At 45.6% G+C, this 19,655-nt stretch overlaps 1 protein-coding gene across 3 annotated transcripts in view; it reads right to left on the bottom strand.

The window, feature by feature from the left end:
* The window catches only part of VPS13B (vacuolar protein sorting 13 homolog B), a 2,423,697-nt gene that overhangs the window by 377,805 nt on the left and 2,026,237 nt on the right, over window positions 1-19,655 (bottom strand). For all 3 annotated transcript variants that reach the window (XM_069220546.1, XM_069220545.1, XM_069220547.1), the window contains exon 40: window positions 17,746-17,942. In XM_069220546.1, the coding sequence (XP_069076647.1) occupies window positions 17,746-17,942 (197 nt within the window). The remainder of the gene's footprint in view (window positions 1-17,745; window positions 17,943-19,655) is intronic.

Here is a 19,655-nt window from a genome sequence, read left to right as displayed (position 1 = left end):
AATCAAACTCCTGCAATATGTTTTGGATCAGAGTGAGGTCCATGATGATGTCCCTGATGTATACAAGGAGGTCATCAGCATAGAGGGATACTGTGTGGACCCTGTCCGCAATGGAATGAGCCAGTTCCCACCACTGTCACGGAGCCGCAGGGCTAACAACTTCACTGCTAGAGCAAACAGCATGGATGAAAGGGGACACCCCTGCCAGGTACCCCGTTAGATGGGGAACGGCACTGAAATTTAGCGTCACAATCATACTTGGGTGGATGGATTGGTGCTAAGAGTTTAGTGTAAGCCAATAGGCAGGGTCCAATGCCCACCCGATGTAACACCTCAAAGAGGTAGGGCCAGGTCAGGGTATCAAAGGCCTTCTCGAGATCCACGAGCAGGCAGGCCGAGTGGGGCTAGTGATGCCAGATCTGATCCTGGATGTGGAACAGGTGACGTATGTTGTGGGACAGGTTTCGTCCAGGCACAAAGTTTGGGAGGACTTGGAAATATCTATCCGCCAGGAGCTTGACAAGTATTTGTTAATCCGAGCCAAGTATTGCTCTTGACCTATACTAAGTCAGATCTGCAGGATTCCTGTCCGGTTTTGGGACGGAGACCAGCAAGGAGTCCAGCTGAGTGCGTGGAGCTCCCCAACACATCATGCCTCCTCCTACAGAGTGACAAGATGAGGCACAAGCAGCGTTGAAAAGGTGCTGTAGTACTGTAGCAATAGGCGGTCAAGGCCCTGGTCTTGTTCCGGGTAAGGTCTCGGATTGCCTGTGCTACCTCCATGAAGGTCTCGTCAAGGGTCCACCTGTTAGGGGCCGGGAGGGTTAGTGAGGGAAATTCTGGTAAGGAAGGCCACCTGCGATGCAATGACTTTGGGTGATCTGTACAATTTTAAATAGTAGTCTACAAAAGCCTGAAGAATTTCCGGCTGAGTGCGTACCGTGACCCCCTCAGGGTTCACCACGTCCATGATTAGGGGAGCTGTGGTTTCATGTCAAGCCAACCAGGCAAGGAGGCTGCTGGCCCTATCACCTTCCCTGTGCACTCTGGAGGCATAAGCTTTGAAATTATAGTGGCTTAGATCTTCTAGTAGCTTGTGTAAGTGGTATTTGCTTCTGCTAGTCTGTAGGCAAGCTCTGGACGGGAGTCCGCTTCTTTACTGAGGTCAGCTAGTTGGCACTCTGTTTTTTCTATGCCTGCCTCCAGAGTGCGGCACACGCCCGCTATCTTGTGTATACAGAGCACCTTAATGGTGGCTTTGAAAGCGTCCCACTCAGGTGCCCTGGAAGAGGCCGTGCCCTTGTTCTCCAGAAAATAATACCTGATGTGCTCCCACTGCTCCTGCTGGAACACGGGGTCCTCAAGGTAATCCCTGGGCAGCCTCCACGTGGGGACTGGCGGGAGGTGGGTGGACCAGCGAATGTGGGTGTCATGATCAGAAACGCCATATTCAAGATAATCAGAATGGTGGAGATGTGGCACCAGTGTCTGAGAAAAGAGGAATCTATCTACTCCACATACAGGCTATGTACTGGTGAATGGAAAGAATAGAGGCGGTCGGGGGATTTCAGCATGTGACACATTTATTAACGACCAGTGATGTGTTCACATGCGAAAAAGGTGCATCTGCGTATGTGGGGGAAAGCGGGCAACCGGAGGTGCGAGCTATCCAGAGCAAGGTCTAGCACACAGTTGTAATCCTCCCCCAGGATCCAAGGGATGCGTGTTCTGTGTGTTAGGATGGTAGAGAGCGAGTACCAAAAGAGGCCTTGTTGGTGTTAGGGGCGTATATGCTACCAATGAGCAAGGGTTGGCTGTCAAGGCGGCCCTCCAGGAGAACATAACAGCGCTCTTTGTCAATTATAGAATTTAGCACTTGGAATGGGACACCAAGACAGACCCATATCAGGGCACCTCTAGCATTTGCAGAGTGTGTTGTGGCATGGACTTGGGCGCGCCATCGCTTGCGCAGGCATCCCAGTTCCTATTGTGTTATGTGCATTTCCTGTAATAAGATTATTTGCTCTTGCTGCTGATGTAGTAATAGATCGCATTGTGCTTTCTAGCGGTGTGTGAGTAATAAAGATACCTTTACATTTCGTAACATTTGCTGTGCGTTCAAAGACAGAGGTCCAATGTTTGTCTACGTCTTCTAACATTACTGCTCATTCATTTAACAAAGAGATTGGGGTTTATGTGTCCTTCCCAAATCGCAACGTGAGAGGATTTTGTAATCTTGCTGAAGTACAGGGAGTGTGTAAGGAAAGGATATAGAATGTTTTATGCTAATCAAAATTATTCACTGACATCCAATTTCCACACAGTTTCGTTTAATCAGTAAAAGTGCCTGTCTGCTCACATCTAGTGGCCATTCAATGAAAATGTGCTGTCTGTAAAAGGCAGTGCCATACCACACACATTGATTTTGTAAAATATTTCGACGGTGTGCTCTAAAACTGCATACCACACCCTTACCACTCTTGCGGAATGAGCGTGGCTCTTTTGCTACACTTGTTCTTTGTGTGGTGCTTGGATTTTTCAAAATCCCTATGACTTGGGTGTTGTAAGAATAATGGCAGCATCCCTTCTCAGAAAATTGTTCCAGCAGCACTGCGCCCTGGAGCGCTGATAAACTGGGAAACGACAGCAGTGGCAATTAGCTGCTGAGTAAGGCAAGGCGCGATGGCAGGCAGCCTACCAGCAGCCGCGACCAGTACGGAGATCGAGCCCTGTCTGAAACCCGCCGCACGAGGGCACCAGGTGCCACCAGGTGCAAGATTTGAAAGATGAGAACAGCGGAAACCGCAACACGTGCAGACTGTGCAGGTGAGCCTATACGAGACACATGAATGGGCACTAAGGCATTCAATTGGTGATTACTGTGAGCCTCATCAGTGCTGTTTTCCCCAGTGTAGCAGCGCTCAGGGCCGCAGTGGCGCTGAAACATCCCTTTGCAAGAAACGTAAAACACAGTTAAAGGCCCGTAACTAGATCACTAAGGCTGATTAACTCTAAATAATCTGGACTGCCTGAGTAGACATAAGGGGTGGGCGACTGTAATGATTTGGTAGGATTGTCTGTAACATGGAATAACTGGAGAAGGTACAGCTTGTTGAAAAATGCAATCCTGTGCCAGGTTAAACTTCTACCAGAGATACAAGTCACGTGCCAACACCTACCCGATACGTCGGACAACGCAATAGGGAGGCAAAAAACCTCCAACGATTAAAGCAAGAAAGAAGTCGCGGGGACATGATGACTCATTTTCTCAGCAACTAAAGAGAGTGACGAGTCACAAGCAGCCTGACCAAGGGAATATGGAGGATAAGCAGGATCAGATTCTCAAAGAAATCCAAAACGCAAAGGAAACATTGTAACAAAAGACTGACGTAGCAGTGATAGATGTTGGCCTACTAAGAAAGGACATTAAAAAGCTAACGCATAAAGTGAAAATAACTGAAAACTTGCTGAAGGAATTATGCCCCGTCATTGAATCATTGCAACATGAAATTAAACATGTGCCCAAAAGAATCCGCTACCGTTACCAGGGATGCCAATGGGCATTTCCGTCATAATATTACTCGGATGGTTGGCCTACCATGTCAATATAAAGGAAAGATATGACTACGCTCCTGAAAATTGCCAGAAACTCTATCTAGTCGTGGATCCCTTACCTTAGAATGATCCCTAGGTGTCAGACTGGATCAGGAATTTCTCGAGCAATACCCCACCCGTCTGTAGCTGGTGCCGTTCAACTCCATGTTGCTGTCATCAGCCACACCAGAAGTGACATGCGCAGTGCCTATATAGGCACTACGCCAGCATGCAGACATCAGTTTATTCTTTCAACTTTCCACGTCAGAAGGGCAGAGCTATGTAGAAGGCAGATTCACTGGTGTGCAGTGCTAATAGTCTCAGAGGAGTACCCTTATACAGAAATCCGTTCACAGCGCGGGGAGGGTCTGTAAGGAATCTGCGGCTAGATAGAATCTCTACCAGATAAGGTGTTACTGAAGATAAGCAACTTCTAGATACCTAAGTAGTACCTCTCCGGAGAAAGGTTTGCGAACAGATTAAACCAAGAAATCCGATTGGCCCAAATGGGAAAAATGCCCATCACGATGAACATGACTGTCCTGACAGTAATATTTGGTGAACGTGTGCAGTGAAGCCCACTCCGCTGCCTAGCAAATGTCCAGGACAGGGACTCTGCGAGCGAATGCAGTGGTTGCAGCTTTTGCTCTGCTGAAATGAGCACACAGGCCTATAGGGGTTATCTTTTTTGGCCTGTGTGCAGCAGAATTTTATGCAGCAGAGTATCTATTGTGAGACAGTCCTTTTCTGCACAGCCTTTCCCTTCTCTGTTCACCCAGAGCTCTTTGGCATTATCGAGGAAGAACAACAATGCTATTTTTGGGTCCAGGCAGTGGAATCTCTCGTCTTTAGAAGGTCGAGGTAGAGCCAAGAACAGAGGCAAGGTGATATTCTGGCCACCATGGAAAGGTATCAAACCCTTCAGAAGGAGGGAGGCACAAACCATCCTCAGACCCAGTTTGTCTGGATTAAACTGGATTACACCTTGTATAAGGAGGGTGCACAGAGAGTGCTTGCAGTTTTCTGACTCTCCTGGCCGATGTTAGGGCACCATAAAAGCTGTTTTGATGGTGAGAAGGCAAACTGGGCACTTGTACAGTGGCTCAAAGGGCACACACATGAGAAATGTTAAAACCAGAATGAGATCCCATTAGGACATGAAGAATGGTCTTGGAGGAACAAATGCTGAAGTCCCTTAAAAAACAGAGTACAACAGGTTACTTAAACAAAGAATGCAAGAAAGCCAGATGGCCGACAAATAACCTTCAACAATGCCCAGAGAAGAGTACTGCTGGGCCAGAGAAAGAACAACCATAACTTGGGAAATGGGTGTAGAAAGAGTGCCAATGGCACAAATTTGCCCCAATGACAAGCGCATACTGTCGGGGTGGAGGGATGCCTGGATGCCAAAATAACATCACCGACTTTGCGAGGAAGGGTGAAAGCTGTCAACTGTTGTTGCTCAATCTTCATGCATGGTATGCAGGCTTGAGTGCAAGACCTGACCCTGTTGCTGCGTCAAAAGATCCTTCCAAAAGGGGCAACCTGATTGAAGGGCTGATTCATACGCTCAGGATTTTGGGATGCCAGTCCATGCCCAATCTGAAGCCACAAGAATGACTTGGCCCCGGTAGTTTCTGATCTTGAAAACTCTGGGCAAGGGTAGTATTGGCGGAAAGGTATACAGGAGGCTGGAGCTTCACTTGAGACAAGAAACCGTCTCCGAGTGAGAGGCGCATTGGAAACTCCAGCATGTAAAACTGCTGACATTGCATGTTCTTGGCCGTAGCAAACATATAACCAAGGCTCTCACTCCCCAATCTTGAAGGAGACCTTGCACCACCTTCGGCTGGAGATGCCATTCGTGATCAGCTAGGCATCGACAACTGAGTTTGTTGGCTCTGGCGTTCAAAGAGCCCGCCAGGTGTTTAACCATCAGGGAAATGCCCTGTTGTTCCAGCCATGTTCAGAGACTCTGGGCCTCTTGACAGAGAGTTCATGACCTCACCCCACCCTGTTTGTTGCAATACTAAATGGCTGTGGTGTTGTCTGCAAACACATGCACGAGCCTTCCCATGATTGAACGAAGAAAGGCTTTGATCTGGAGCCAGGATTCTGCTGGAGAGCAGAGTGCTCTGATCTCTACCTCTCCCAGGTGGCCGCCCCAGCCCAGGAGTGACACATTTGTCACCACAGTCAGCTCTGGTTGGGGGGTGGGGGGAGGAAAAAAGAGACAGAGGGAACTGCAGCTGACCCCGTAAAAGTTCACCATCCACCACTACAGGTCTTTTGTAGTTCCTCTGAGATCTGGATCAGGTCAATGAAACTTCCCTGATTTCAGGTCCCACTACACGGTTCACAAATGTCAATGGGCATGTGTCAATAGCAGGATGCAGAAGGCCATGAGACCAAACAGCCTGAGAGTCAGTCTCACCAAAATCCAGGGTAGAGGCTGAAATATCAGAATCAAAGCCCAAATATCCTGGACTCACCTTGTGAGGAGAAAGACCTGAAACTGAACTGTGTCCCGAACAACTCCAATGAAAGGGAGTGTCTGAGAGAGAGTCAGGTTTGTCTTTAGCATGTTTACAGGCAACCCCAGCAAAATGCAGGCGGTCTACCATAGTCTGGAGGAGGGAGACGACAGCCTGGGGCGAGCGTGCCTACAACAGCTAATCCCTGAGGTAGAGAAGTACTGGAATCCTTGACCGCCGCAGATGTGCTGCAACCACTTCCAGGAGGCAGGACGGGTATGTGGAACTCTGCTTCCTGCAAGTCCAGCCCTACCACCTGAACCTGAACTAAGGTGAGCATCTTGGACTGCTCCGCTTCAGGAACAAGATGAGGAGGTGAGGGTCTAGAACAGGATGAAGGCTTCCTTCCTTTTTGAGTGCCAGAATGTAGTGGGAATAGCAACCACAACCTACTTCTGATGCCAACACCCTCTTGATGGCCCCTTTGCACAAGAGTCAACACCTCCTGACGGAGCTAGAAGAGAAGGCCCTTCGCCAGTCACTCATGAGAAGGTGGCATGGGTAGGGGGTTTCCACAAAGGAAATGGAGTAGCCCCACTGGACTATTAGTAAAACCCACTTGTCTGATGTTCCAGTGGGGCAGGTGATGGTGGATTCCATCCCCCCCACTGAGTGCCTGTGCTTGCATGAGAGGGGTTTTGAAGCTGCGGCCGTCCTTGGGGAGGTTGGACTGGCCCAGCCTCTGGCCTGTGTTCCTACGTAGTTTGTGGGACTCTCATTTGCAGCCACATAAGGTCTGGGAAGAAAAAAAGCAGACTCAGGCTGGTGGGGGGCATGGAGAGGCTCAACGTACTGGCCGAAGGTCTTGTCTTTAAGGCGCACCAGCGTTGAGTCTGCCTTTTTGCCAAAAAGGGAAGAGCCATCAAAGGGCATGTCCATGAAGGAAGTTTGCATATCAACCAGAATAGAAAGTGGTTCTCCAGGCTTGGCATCTAAGTGCGTGCACCGACGATGCAATCACTCTGCCTAGCAAGTTGGTTATGCCCAGTCTACATCCGATAGTGAACTTTGCTGCATCTTGCCCATCTGCACTTGCTTGGACTAGTAGGTCTCAGACCTCATCAGAGACGGCAGCACTTGCATAACTGAGTCCCACACAGTGTGGGTGGGGTGTATTTGCCCAAAAGGCATGCAGTGTTCACAGATCACAGTGCTAGGCTGGTGCAAGAGAACATCCTCTTGCTAAAGTTATCCAGTCTTTTGGATTCCCTATCCATAGGGGTGGTAGGTATAGGAGGCTGTCTCAGTGTATGGTGTACGGCTATAGGTGAGGTACCCTATACTGAGTCCAGGCAATGCTTAGTGATAGTGTAGGTGGCTATAGATAAACAAGAGCTCTCGTAAGGTTAGTTGTGGAGAGCAGCTAAGGTCAGTCAATGAGGTACACACAGGAAAGAATCACCCCAGTGTTAGAATAATAGGTTATATTTACTGCAACACACACTCTAGAATTAATTTTGATATATCTCCTAACTAAAGATATGAACATAAAAAAATATACTTAGCAACAGGTAATTAAAGACATAAAATTACATTGGCCCCTATGGGGGGAGCAAACCATATACTAAAAAAAATGAAATGCGAAAATCACTCCCAATCCACACTACCACCCAAGGACCCTTAGAACTGGGGAAGTACTAAAACCCCAAAGGTAAGTAGGTAGAATTCCCCAGGTGCCCATGTGCAGAGTAGTAATCTTGGATCACTGTCCATAGGATAACATGGAGCAGTCACAGCTGGAGTTTTTGCGAACTTACTTTCCAGGGGACCCCGTTGGGTCAAGGGAGGTTGGATAGTGTCCCCACCCGTTGATACCCAGGACAGTGGAGTATCTACACCAGGGAGCCCAGGTGCATAGGGTGAAATCATGTTGGAACCTCCAGTTGAATGCCATTGGGACCTCTGTTGTCCAGTTGCTGTCGTGACCCATGGACCAGGTCAGTGGAAACCAAACATGGATTCCTGAAGAAAAGAACCTAAGGAAAGAGGAGACAGAGTCTAGATCACCTGGAGGTGCCCAGGCAGTGCAGAAGGGCAATGCCTACCCTTCTCGGGGATGCGTTCCTGTAGGATGGCGGACGAAGAAGTGCAGCTGCCAAGTACAGGCAATGCAGGAAGATCCCAGGAGTTGTCCACGAGCTGTTCCATGCCAGTCGTCAAATTGCAGAGGGGTCAGTGATCAGCGGGACCACCAACAAGCCCTGTCAAATGCAGGGAAGCGTTGCATGGAGTTTGCAGGATTTGTGGGAACCAGCAAGGCACAGGTGACCCAACCTTGGACGGTAGGTCAGGGCGAGTCCTCTGCACGCAGGAGAGTCAGGACGAATCAGGGGGATCCTCTAGCAGGACCCTCTGGCAGCAGGCACAGTGAGTCACAGGAAGGCCTAAACAGCACAGCAAAGAGGGATGCCCATGTTGCAGGAATTGCAGAGAGGATGTTGTTCTTGGACCGAGAGACCGGGGCTTCTTGGAGCTAGGAGATCTTTGGACTGAAGAGCCAGCAAGCCTTGGCACTGACAGACGAGATGCACAGGAGTTACAGCCAAGCAGCTTCAGTGAGAGACCACAGACTTCCCAGTTGCAAAGACGATAGGTCAGACCTCCGAAGTGCCACAGGACCACCACCCTTATTGTAGAGCCTCGTAGAGTCTGTGGGACAGCAGAATCCACAAGCCAGTTGTCCTATATGCAGGTACAGTCCTGGTGACTCTGGAGGATGCATGGCCACTGGGTTGAAGAAGTCATTGCAGAACTTGGAGACAAAGTTGCAGTAGGAGCACTGCTACTGGTTACAGACTTGCTCTTGGTTCCAGCAAAGAACGGCGGTGGTTCCGGTGTCCCCGTTGCAGAAGTGTCATGCAGAGGAGACCTGCGGATGGTTCCTGAAGTCTTGCAGATGAATCTGGGGTCCACCCTCAGGGGAGCCCTTAAGTAACCCAGGATGGGTGTTCACCACTTACTGCAGTGACCCACCTATCAGAGGGGGTCAGGGACGTCACCCAGCTGGACTAACAAGTTAGATGCTCCCAGGGGCCTCTGCTCTTCTTATTTTCAAGATGGAAGAATCAAATAGCCACCTGGCAGAGCTCTGTGCACCTCCCTAGGGGAGGGGCTGGACAGGGGGGTGGTCACTCCCCTGTCTTTTGTGTGATTTTGCACCAGAGCTGGAACCGGGGGTTCCTGCACGGGTGCAAACCGGTTTATGCAAGGAGGGCACCAAAAGTGTCCTTTAAAGCAGTCCAGTGGTACTCAGATGAACCCCCCCACCCCAGCCCAAAGACTCCTATTTCTAAAGAAGAGGTGTTACACCTCTATCTTACAGGAAATCCTTTGTTCTGCCTTCCAAGCCCAAGTCAGGCTCAGCTTATGTACAACCAAAAGGGGCCAGTCCCTATAACCCCACCTCAAGTGGACTGGAAATCAAACTAAACTAAGAATCAAATGTAGTTGGGATGGATACCTTCACATTCTTTTCAAAAGTGACGCATAAATTAATCACCTGAGTGTCCTATATTTCTTTACACTCTATTTATTATAGTCTCCTTTTCTATTCATACAAATATCTATTGCCCTTATATTCACATACAGATTTAATATGTACACCTCAATTAATCATCACTTATTCAATATCACTAGATGACATAATACAACATATACACAAAACAAAAACAAATGCTTTAAAAAAAAACAGGTACCACAGAGAAAAGAGAACGTTTCCCATTGGTTTCAAAACGGCTGCTGTATGAGCAATTCATAAAGCAGTCAAATCCTTTGAGGGAGAAAATAGAAGTGTCTAGTACAGATGGCTCTCATGTCATCCTGATTCATTCACGTGGACTCATCTTTTTATTTTTTTGTCCAATTTATAAATTTTCATTTCTCCTCAAGGATCTCTGTCTGTCGATGCGTTTCGGCTGAACTTCATTTAAAGCCTCCTCAGGACATAGGGAAACATGGATCCCTAGATATAAAATCACACTCAAATGTATTCTAAAATCTAAACAAGTGATTTTTCTGAAATCTAGAAAAGTGACAAAGCAACACCAGGGTTACATTCACCCTGTTCACCAAGGCATGACAATGCCCTTCTACCATTGGAGCACCTTGTGATTATATAAATTTGTCTCTGATATAAACTATTCATGCAACTTTTATGCAATGCTTCAAATGCTGGTGCTCAGCACCTTTAACCCCGTAGTATAATACCAAAGGTGAGGCTGTTTGCAAAGACTATGTGCCACCAAACCACAAGAACCAACTGGCAAGTAGTGTAAAAACACCATATTAACTCTAACCTCGTCAGGTTATTTTAAGAAACCAAGTTAACGATTCAAGAAATGGTACATACGTTTCTTAATGGCTGCCCAAAAGTAGTGGCATATTTGAAACAAACAACTTCCGATTCGACCTACAAAAGTAAACGGAATACTCATGGGACATGCAACCGAAAAGACTCTATGCACACGATATTGTGCCACACGTTTGTAATCCCAGTCTACTATTCAGCTAGTCTCACTTTATTTAAACTTGAACACGGATGGGAAAAATCCTTCATTCTGACAAGTGATTCTCGGGCATGTTTCACGCATCCAAATGAATCCTCGTTTAAACGCTATCGAGTTGCCCTTTGAACTCAAGCATCGCGACCAGGGAAACCTGGCATGCCATGCGCTTCTCATCTTCATCAAGGTCAACGCCCGAACACTACGGCGGCCATTATTGAAGGTAGTTCAACGAACTCCAAACTGAAGGGCTTTATTCTAACTAGGGACTACTAATCAAAACAAATCAAAAACACTCTCTAATACAGTTATCTCCAAGGATGCAGAATGACATTATATGCACCTGTTTCAATATGAGACCATTTATAAAACTATATACATATATGGCTACAGCTGGATTTCCTATTTTAAAAGGAAAACTTTCCAAAGAAAAGTTACATCATAGTCAAAATCTCATCTATATTTAATCAATGACCACATCTCATTGAGGTCATTAAAACCATAAGAAGTTCAAGCAAGAATTGACTCCTTCCCTCCACTCTGTGACTCCAGGCAAAAGCACGAGGGCATCATCGTGCCTCCGGGTCTCACTCCCGATATTCATTGGAGCAGATTCCAAGTGTAGTTCTGGCATACTTCGAGTTTACGGTTCATTTGTTGACATCGTAGCAAAGAGAGGCAATGCACGTATTTCGGAACTTTAGTGGCTTCCTTTGGGCACCAAGTGCCCACAGAGGCCTCCAGTTGGATGTTCCCCGGCGAGTCCGCTTTGGGTTGAGTGCCAACCACATATCTGGCACCACCTTCTGCACCAGGCCTCTTCGCACCAATATGAGAAGGAGATTTATAGCCCATTGTGCTATCTGAACCTGAGCCGAATCCACCACTATCCCGCCCAAGGCAGGGTCTAGCTCTCATCGGCATGCATCAGACAGGCAATCTCTTCCATTCTGATATTTTGCCCATACCTCACGTTGGGGCCCAAACTTCACATCACTTTTTCAGAACTGAGTCAGACAGTGACAGTTATGATAAGTGGGATGATTATATTCCACAATAAGCTGAGGATAACTGGCCGCTGGATAGCTCCTAATGGCTGTGATATGCCCACTGTCTTCAGTAATTACGTGAGAAACTGGAGGCATGCACTGGTGCATTAATAGGGATTTGGTTTGCTGAACTGAAGGTCCTACTGAAAGTTGCTGGAATATAAATATTCTAGGCAGTTTGGCATCTTCTAGGTTTATTGTTGTACTATACAGTTCCAGTGCTCACTGGATTAAGTGATAATGAGTGATCCTGAGCGACAGAGGATGCGTCACACATACGTGATATATGACGTGGATTGTGAAAATGTCATGAAACTGTAGAATCAATATGGAACAATTAAAAAACAGAATGCACAGCTTGTTGGTTTATGGTAACTGGATGGAAACACTGTCCAACAGTTATGCGAGGGTTTAGCTGGGGTAGCTTCTGAAAAAGCTTTTAAGTCAAGGGATGCAAAATATCTTAATATTTTGATAGGTGTACCAGACAGGACACCATTGGCAAACTTTTGAAAATAACGAGACAAAAAGACACTATTAATTTAAGTAACATAAACATAGATAGCTTAAACAAATAATTGTTTAGGACGCTGGACACACCTGGGTTTCAGAATACTGTTTAAAGACTCAAAGCACACACCGAGATATCAAACGCATGGGAACGCAGAAAACATTTTACTGGAAACAAACTCCACAAAAGCAGATTGTACTAAGATAAGACGTAGATGGATAGGACATACTTACAGTACTCATTACTCAGCATACCACAGAGGCAGTGTGGTATAGATATGTGCATGGCTTGCGTTTGAACACCTTCATAATATTAATTTTCAAGAAGGGAAGGTGTTGGACTTTTGGCCTTACGCAGGGTCATCCATTGCCTTGTGTACAATACAATATATTTTCATATAATCTGGTGTTGTGTTTCCTTTGTGGTGGGGATATTGCGTCACGTGTGTTGTGTGTGTTGCGCAAATGCTTTACACATTGCCTCTGGGTTAAGCCTGACTGCTCGTGCCAAGCTACCAAGGGGGTGAGCAGGGGTTATCTTGGACGTGTAACTCTTTTGCCCTGACTAGAGTGGGTAAGTTCTGCCTGGCTGAGGTGCATACCCTAGCCAACCAGAAACCCCATTTCTAACAGGAGGTATGTGATAAGGGTTGGCCAACTTGATGGTGTGGAATTTCTCCTTGCTAGTGTATAAGCATCAAGCAAGTCCAACAACACTTCCTTGACGCTTTAGCATCGATTATTAAACCCCACGCCATTTATCCAAAATTATATGGAGAAACCAAACCAGAGCATGGCACAGGTCTTCACCAGATGAGTCTCGGGATTTGGAGATCGGGTTGCCGGAATACCATGCCTGCAGTCTTGATTGCACCTTATGCCTCTTCTGTCTACCATCAGACACTACCTGCCCCTTCACCTCACTCCTGCAGCGTCTTTTGCCTGCCTGCTTCCTCCTTTGTCACTGTTTTTCCATCTTTCTTTCCCTCCTTGATCCTTTGGTGTTTTTACCTTTCACACAGGGTCAGACTGTTGAGGAAAAATATGTGCCAGACCCCAAGAATGAGAGCAGGGGGCTGGCACATGCAACCACCGCTCAAATTACTGATGTCCAACTGAATAGCGAAGACTGTAGTCACTGACTTGAATTGTCCACGCACCGTTCAAAGCAAAACGGTGCTGTGGTTTTTCCCTGAACACACAACACGAGGACAAGATAGTTTGCCAAAGAGCTGCACCACCATCCTCTACGGAGGAAGTCCGAATGGAAACTTGAACACAGTACTCATGCATTGGGCCCTCGACTACTGGACGCAGGCTTCAAGAAAGAGTACTTTTAGATCTAAGTGGGAAGTCGTTTAGAGAAGGCGTGCTAGTGACACACCACATCTCTCTTCAAGAAAAACGTCATCGATGTAAACATATACATCTGTGGAAACGTTGTGTTCTGGAAGCTCCTTACCGTTCTAAGGGCCATATGTACCAAAGCATTTCCCCATTGACACAGAATGGGTAAAACCCTTTGATACATCTGGCCCTAAATCTGTCCAAGTTCATCTTTGCGTGCCACAAACTGTCTTCAACGCTGAACTCGGGACCCTCGATAACGATTTGAGAAATTCATTATCAGCAACGAGAATTGTGGAAATGTTGACCACGCATCACAATTCAGATCTGGATGGCCTAATTGCATTAACTCTTTAGGGTATCCGTGCTGCACTCATTTTATTTCCCCCAAATTGTCCACTGAAACATAGAATACAGCTGGCTGTCTGAGTAAATTTAAGGCCAGGTAATTTGCTTCCTCCATGACAATTTCCCAGTACCACCTTAAAAGTAAGAAAGGATGCTACTGGCAGAACGATTAACACTGTAATGGCATATACAGCCTCAGTTAATATGTTACTATGGGCCTGATTTAGAGTTTGGAGGTTACTTCGTCATATGACGGATATCCCGTCCGCCGTATTACGATCCCACTATATTCTATGGGGCTAGTAATATGGCGGACGGGTTATCCGTCTGACTTGTGACAGCGTAAACCGTCAGCCAAACTCTAAATCAAGCCCTTAGACACAAACTGAGAAAAGATTAATAGCGTTCCAAGAACCACACAGCTGGTTTGTTAAAAACATTATTGAACCTTTATTTGCCTTTGTTTACTGCGGACCCCAGCAACGATTCTGGATAGACATGAATTCATATTTCCTTTTTGTAACTGCATATACTGGCGAGGTTTTTATACATGAACATATGACCGTGGCCTTTCCTAGCTACTCAAAGGCAGTTGAAAGGCTCCCTTAGGAAATTGGAAATAAGGCCTAGTTGACTAGTCTTGGCAGTTTTCCAACTCGGGCGTATGTTTGTTTGTCAAAGAGTACAAATGGCTGATGAGACCTGGATAGAAACGGACAGAAACAACTCTACATTGTAGGGTTGATGACGTCACTAAGTATGCCTACCATCTCAGTTCATAAAGGTATAAAATACAAAACAGTTTTAGAGAATGGAAAATACAATTTCCACCTCAGGTAGTTTCTTCACTTCCTATCTTTGACAGTCCTGGAGAAAGCTGGCTTAAACCACGTGCACAAAGTGCTGTACTGTTCGACTAGCAGCAGTAGTGACTTCCCGGCACACAGCCAAGGGAAAGGTAAAAATGCCTGTAGGTCTCGTCTTCCAATTGTCATGTTCTATTTTTTCTCACTAGCACCACATATTAATATCCTTAGGAGGTCGAAAGACCAAGACATGACATGATCCTTGGTCGGAACAATGTGGTCTTCATCTAGCCCTGTGGTGTCAATAAAGGCACATCTTCCCGCCTCTTGTATGCTTCTTTGCTCCTACCACACCGTGCACGCCCAATGAGGTCAGCAAACTGGGGCCAGATGTAGACCGAGGTCTTACCCGCTGCACTGGCTGCAGCACTACCTGGCCTGCAGGCTACCAAGTGGAACACTTTCTAAGGGCATTTGGCAGCGGCTCTTTAAATATTTAGCTTCAGATGGTCAATGGTGCCAACAGAGATTTACACACTCTCCACTTTCTTCCTCTCAGTTCCACATTACCGGATACTCCTGCTGGCAACTGCTGAAACATAACAGCCTTCAGGTTGCGTGCACATAAAAATCTCTGCCCCAGTGATTTATGCATGGGGCTACTGAACGAGCCCTCAGAATGAACCACTGTGTACATAAGTATAGAGAGCATGGACTCAGTCTGTAATAAAAGAGAAAGCTTGAGGCAAACAACAAAATATTATAAACATCACACCTTCGTGGGATTAAATGCACGTGATGTATTTAATTTTCTTTTCAATAGTAAATTAAATATGTTTTGTTTAGGAATATAATTTTAACTTTGCTTTTTCGTGCAGCGCTGTTATGCCTGACTCACTGCTGCTTGATCCTACACTCTGGAAAATGGTTAGCCCAGTTAAAAAACATAATTAAGACCACCAGACAATAATTTTCGCTCTGTTCTCAAGATCTGTGTTGAAAATAACTGTTGCTATTCTCAAAGAGTTCAGCTTTCTCTGGTGCAAAGGTAGCCATAGGTTTAGTTATGTGAAATTCCGAGCTGCACATAAATTAACCTTGTCTAGAACACTTAACATTTGGAGGATGGAAATGCATTCCTCCACCGTTAGTGTCTAGAAATCGTTGAGAAAGTGCCCTCTTAATGGAAGTCAGATGTTGACATTGTTCTATATTTTTTCCAATTTTCCTGTTCTCGGACTACATGCACCCACCCAGCACGAGCCATACAGATCACATCCTTTTAATACCACCAACATGATGCAAAGGATGGAAGGATTTTCGATAGTCTTCCAAATGTCAATTCCAAGTCTACAATGTCAGACAGACTCTTACTCTTCTATATCTGAGCAGAGCAGGGTGCACTGCACATCCTGTGGATGGTGGCCGGGTATACACACCCCAATACTACAGAAGTTCAAGTTGTGGCTTCATCCCCGGGAATCCAAGTTTCTTCGACACAGGGGCACCACTGAATATCTATTTTTGTCTTTTTAGTAAACTGTAAGTGTAAATGTAATTGTTTTGGTGTGGAATGTACTTTTAGTTAATTCCGTTGGTCTATGTTTGAGTGCTTGAACTCCTGCTTCACTTGGGTTCTTGTGTTTTTATTCATCTCCAGGTGCCTAAAGACTTTCACGATTGAATGCCAGGGTAGAGTCGTAACATGATCACTCCATCACTTTATAGATGTGAAAGCGTAGGCACGTGTTGTGGCATTGCACTGAAATGTAGGTACATGTTGTGGCATTGCACTGAAATATCGAGTGTTGGCACAAGGTAATTCAAACCCTTCAACAGCTCACAGACAACAGAATACCCACTTAGAGATTGTTGAGTCTTCTGAATAAGGCTGAGGGTAGATTTACAGACCTCGTCCTGGTCTTAGGTAAAAGAAGATTGGCATAGCATGGAAATCACACAATGCTCCAGGGATCACTAGGAGGAAGGTTGACTTGCTTAGGAGGGCAGAGACTGCTGCTTTGCAAGGAAACAGACTAGATGAGGAGCAGCAAGCAAGCTTATGGAATAGGTATGATCCCAACGAAGTTCACACTAATGCAGCTCACCAAGGAGAATGATAGACCAAATGGAACAGAGGCTGAGACTGCAACCTAAATAATTTTCAGTATCGTCAATGTACCCCTTCAGCCATTTCAGCAGACAAGAAAGGGTGTTTTACAAGATTAGAGAATACCGAAGAGTTGTACACAAACTAGAAATGACTAGTCAGTGGTCACCTTCAGAATAACTGGGCACCCAGGGCCTGGAAAATATTTGACACACTGGCAGTAGCTAAAAGAGGCCCCATGGGGTAGATGGGTCATTTTGGGGAAAAAGAATGTATTAATGCTTGGATAATATCTTGCAGTTTGATAGCTGGTTATAAGTTCAATGGGAAAAGTGCTATGTACATGGACTGCATAACGCACATGCTTGATTATTCCTGTACGTTTTTCCCTTCCTGACCAAAAATTGCAATTCATTCGTTTTTTAAAGGATGTACAGATAGATTTAACTGGAAAATTGAGTGTGTGTGCCAGGAATAGAGGAAATAAACGTTGACAACAGAGAATCCACTTAACATAACTGCTCGAAGGACAGAAGGAAATGTCCACACGCTAGCGCAACAGGAGATCTACTTATATTTGAACAGAAACAGAATGCTGTGCATTCACATAAGAACGTTGGGATGCCACGTATTTCATCTGGGAACTGGCAGAATGGGTTCTATAGATAAGGTATCTGCCCTCGGAATGCAAAGAGTGGTCTAAGCATGGACAAGGCGGAACATCTAGTTATGATCTCTGCCCTGGCAGTAGAATGTGTTACCTGTGCATCGGCCAATCAGAGTCCAGTTAAGATATTTGCCCTTTGAGTAGAATCTCTGGTCCACGCACCTGAAACTAGCAGAATCCAGCTCCGATATGTGCCCCGCATTGGCAACTACCACATTTTCTACATACTTGCACCAAATGCGTGGGAGTAGGTGCTCCCGCTCGCGTTTCCACAGTACCTCTGGTCGTCGGCTCCGCTCAGGCTGCCATTCAGGACTATCCTCCAAAGGTCTGACGCGACCAGTTCCCGCTGGTCATTCACCAGGTTGACACTGGGCAGCTGCAGCTCGCACACTTTGCTTTCAGAAAGACTGAATTCCCGGAAGCCAATAAACGACTGCTGCAGTTCATCCCAGTACTCCAAACTGCAAGGAACCTTTGAAGACAGCAGAACACACAGTTACTGCACGTTTCAACAATAAAATATCTAAGACAGTGCCAGCATTCAAATCTGATATTTCAAGCGTAATGCAGAACAGATACGATTAAACGTGAACCTTAAACGCAAATAATGCCCAGACGACTATTGTGTGCGCACAGTGTACTGCATTAGTGTTTATGCCTGTGGGCAGCTACCTAACCCCCTACTTGCTATCAGAGGAAGAACATTTCCACAAAGGAGCAGCACACGATCTGCTCCACTGTTCAAAAGACATAAGAAAGTTAATATATAATTACTATAGATGAAATAAAATAATGATTTGGAAGACATAAATATGTCCTAAAGTTACACACACAAAAGTATCACAAAGAAATGTGATCAGGACTACGACGGTAATCTGAATTTCCAGTTAACATCAGATGTTCCACTCAGTCCTCTCATGAATACCTGCTGCATAGTACAACAGACTTTACCGAGCTGCAGTCCGTGCACTGAGATGTATGATAAACGTGTGACTATGCTGGGTATCACGCCACTTCACTCCCTCGCCTTACATTACACCGTTACATGCACTCATCATGTCTATCTACCCCCACCCACGCACAGCAGCAGATCCTCACCGCTTTGCTAAAAAATTGTCATCAAGGCAAGCGCGTAGAACATTACTAGGTCTTCATATCTGCCAGAGATGACAGTTGCAGGATCTAGTTGTTAACGACCCCTCATTATAAAAGTAAGGGACTCAGGAGGTTTTACCCCAGTACGGCTGTAGTGTGCTGCATGCTGAACACACATGCATCGTATCAACCTAGGGGCCTCCACATCTTGGGCAACAAAAAAAATCTCTTGATCCCCATTTTAATATCTCAGCTAGGGTGATACAGAAATCAAAATAGTATGAAATCGTAGAGCCCTTAGTTGCGTTAGTGTGAGGATAAAGTGTGTAGCTCATTTACCCAGCAATCGGAATAGGTCATCACGCATCAGGTATCTCCTGAACTAGTTCTCTGTACAAGTCAAATATGGTATGAGCTTGTCTAGTAAAAATAAGACTTTCATAATCAATCCTTAAAAATCAAGAAAAAATATCTCATCTCTAAATATTGGAAGGATGGCGTATTGGGCATCCCTATCTCTTGTTTTATTTAGTAGTATGATTTTATATCGCTGCTATTCAAGAAATCACCAGTAGCCCACGTTTGAGTCTTCTGCTAAAAACGACTGAATTAATAGTGAGAATTTTGAGGTGTGTTCCTGTGTCCCCAGAAAACACCGGTAATATTTAGACGTAGAATTTTAAAACATTTTCTAAAGTCTGCCCAGACTAGATAGAAAGGTGCAAGAGTCTTGAGTTTGACCAGTTTAAAAAACTACGATTGGCCAAACTGAACACATGGCGCAGCTTTGAAGCAAGGAATACATAAAAAAATTACAATATTTTGGGAACCGAGTAGTAAAACCGCCTGTCAGGTAGATCCCAGCATACTCTTCTACGAGGAGGTTGTACCACTTTGTATGCTCTTCTGGATTTGTTATTTAAAGGACAGCAAGGTCAAACAGAGGGTTTAGATTCAGCGGGCACATATAATAAATATAATGTCCAGGCAGTTATTTTTTAATAACAAGACTACAAAAATAATACAATAAAAACATGATTAGTAAATACATTACAATAGTTCATAATGCTTATTATTTCTCAGAGTACCA

Source organism: Pleurodeles waltl, chromosome 2_2, assembly GCF_031143425.1.
Source record: "Pleurodeles waltl isolate 20211129_DDA chromosome 2_2, aPleWal1.hap1.20221129, whole genome shotgun sequence".
Classification (NCBI taxonomy): Eukaryota; Metazoa; Chordata; class Amphibia; order Caudata; family Salamandridae; genus Pleurodeles; species Pleurodeles waltl.
Note: the sequence above shows the minus strand (reverse complement) of the source record. Positions and strands in the feature narration are given on the sequence as shown.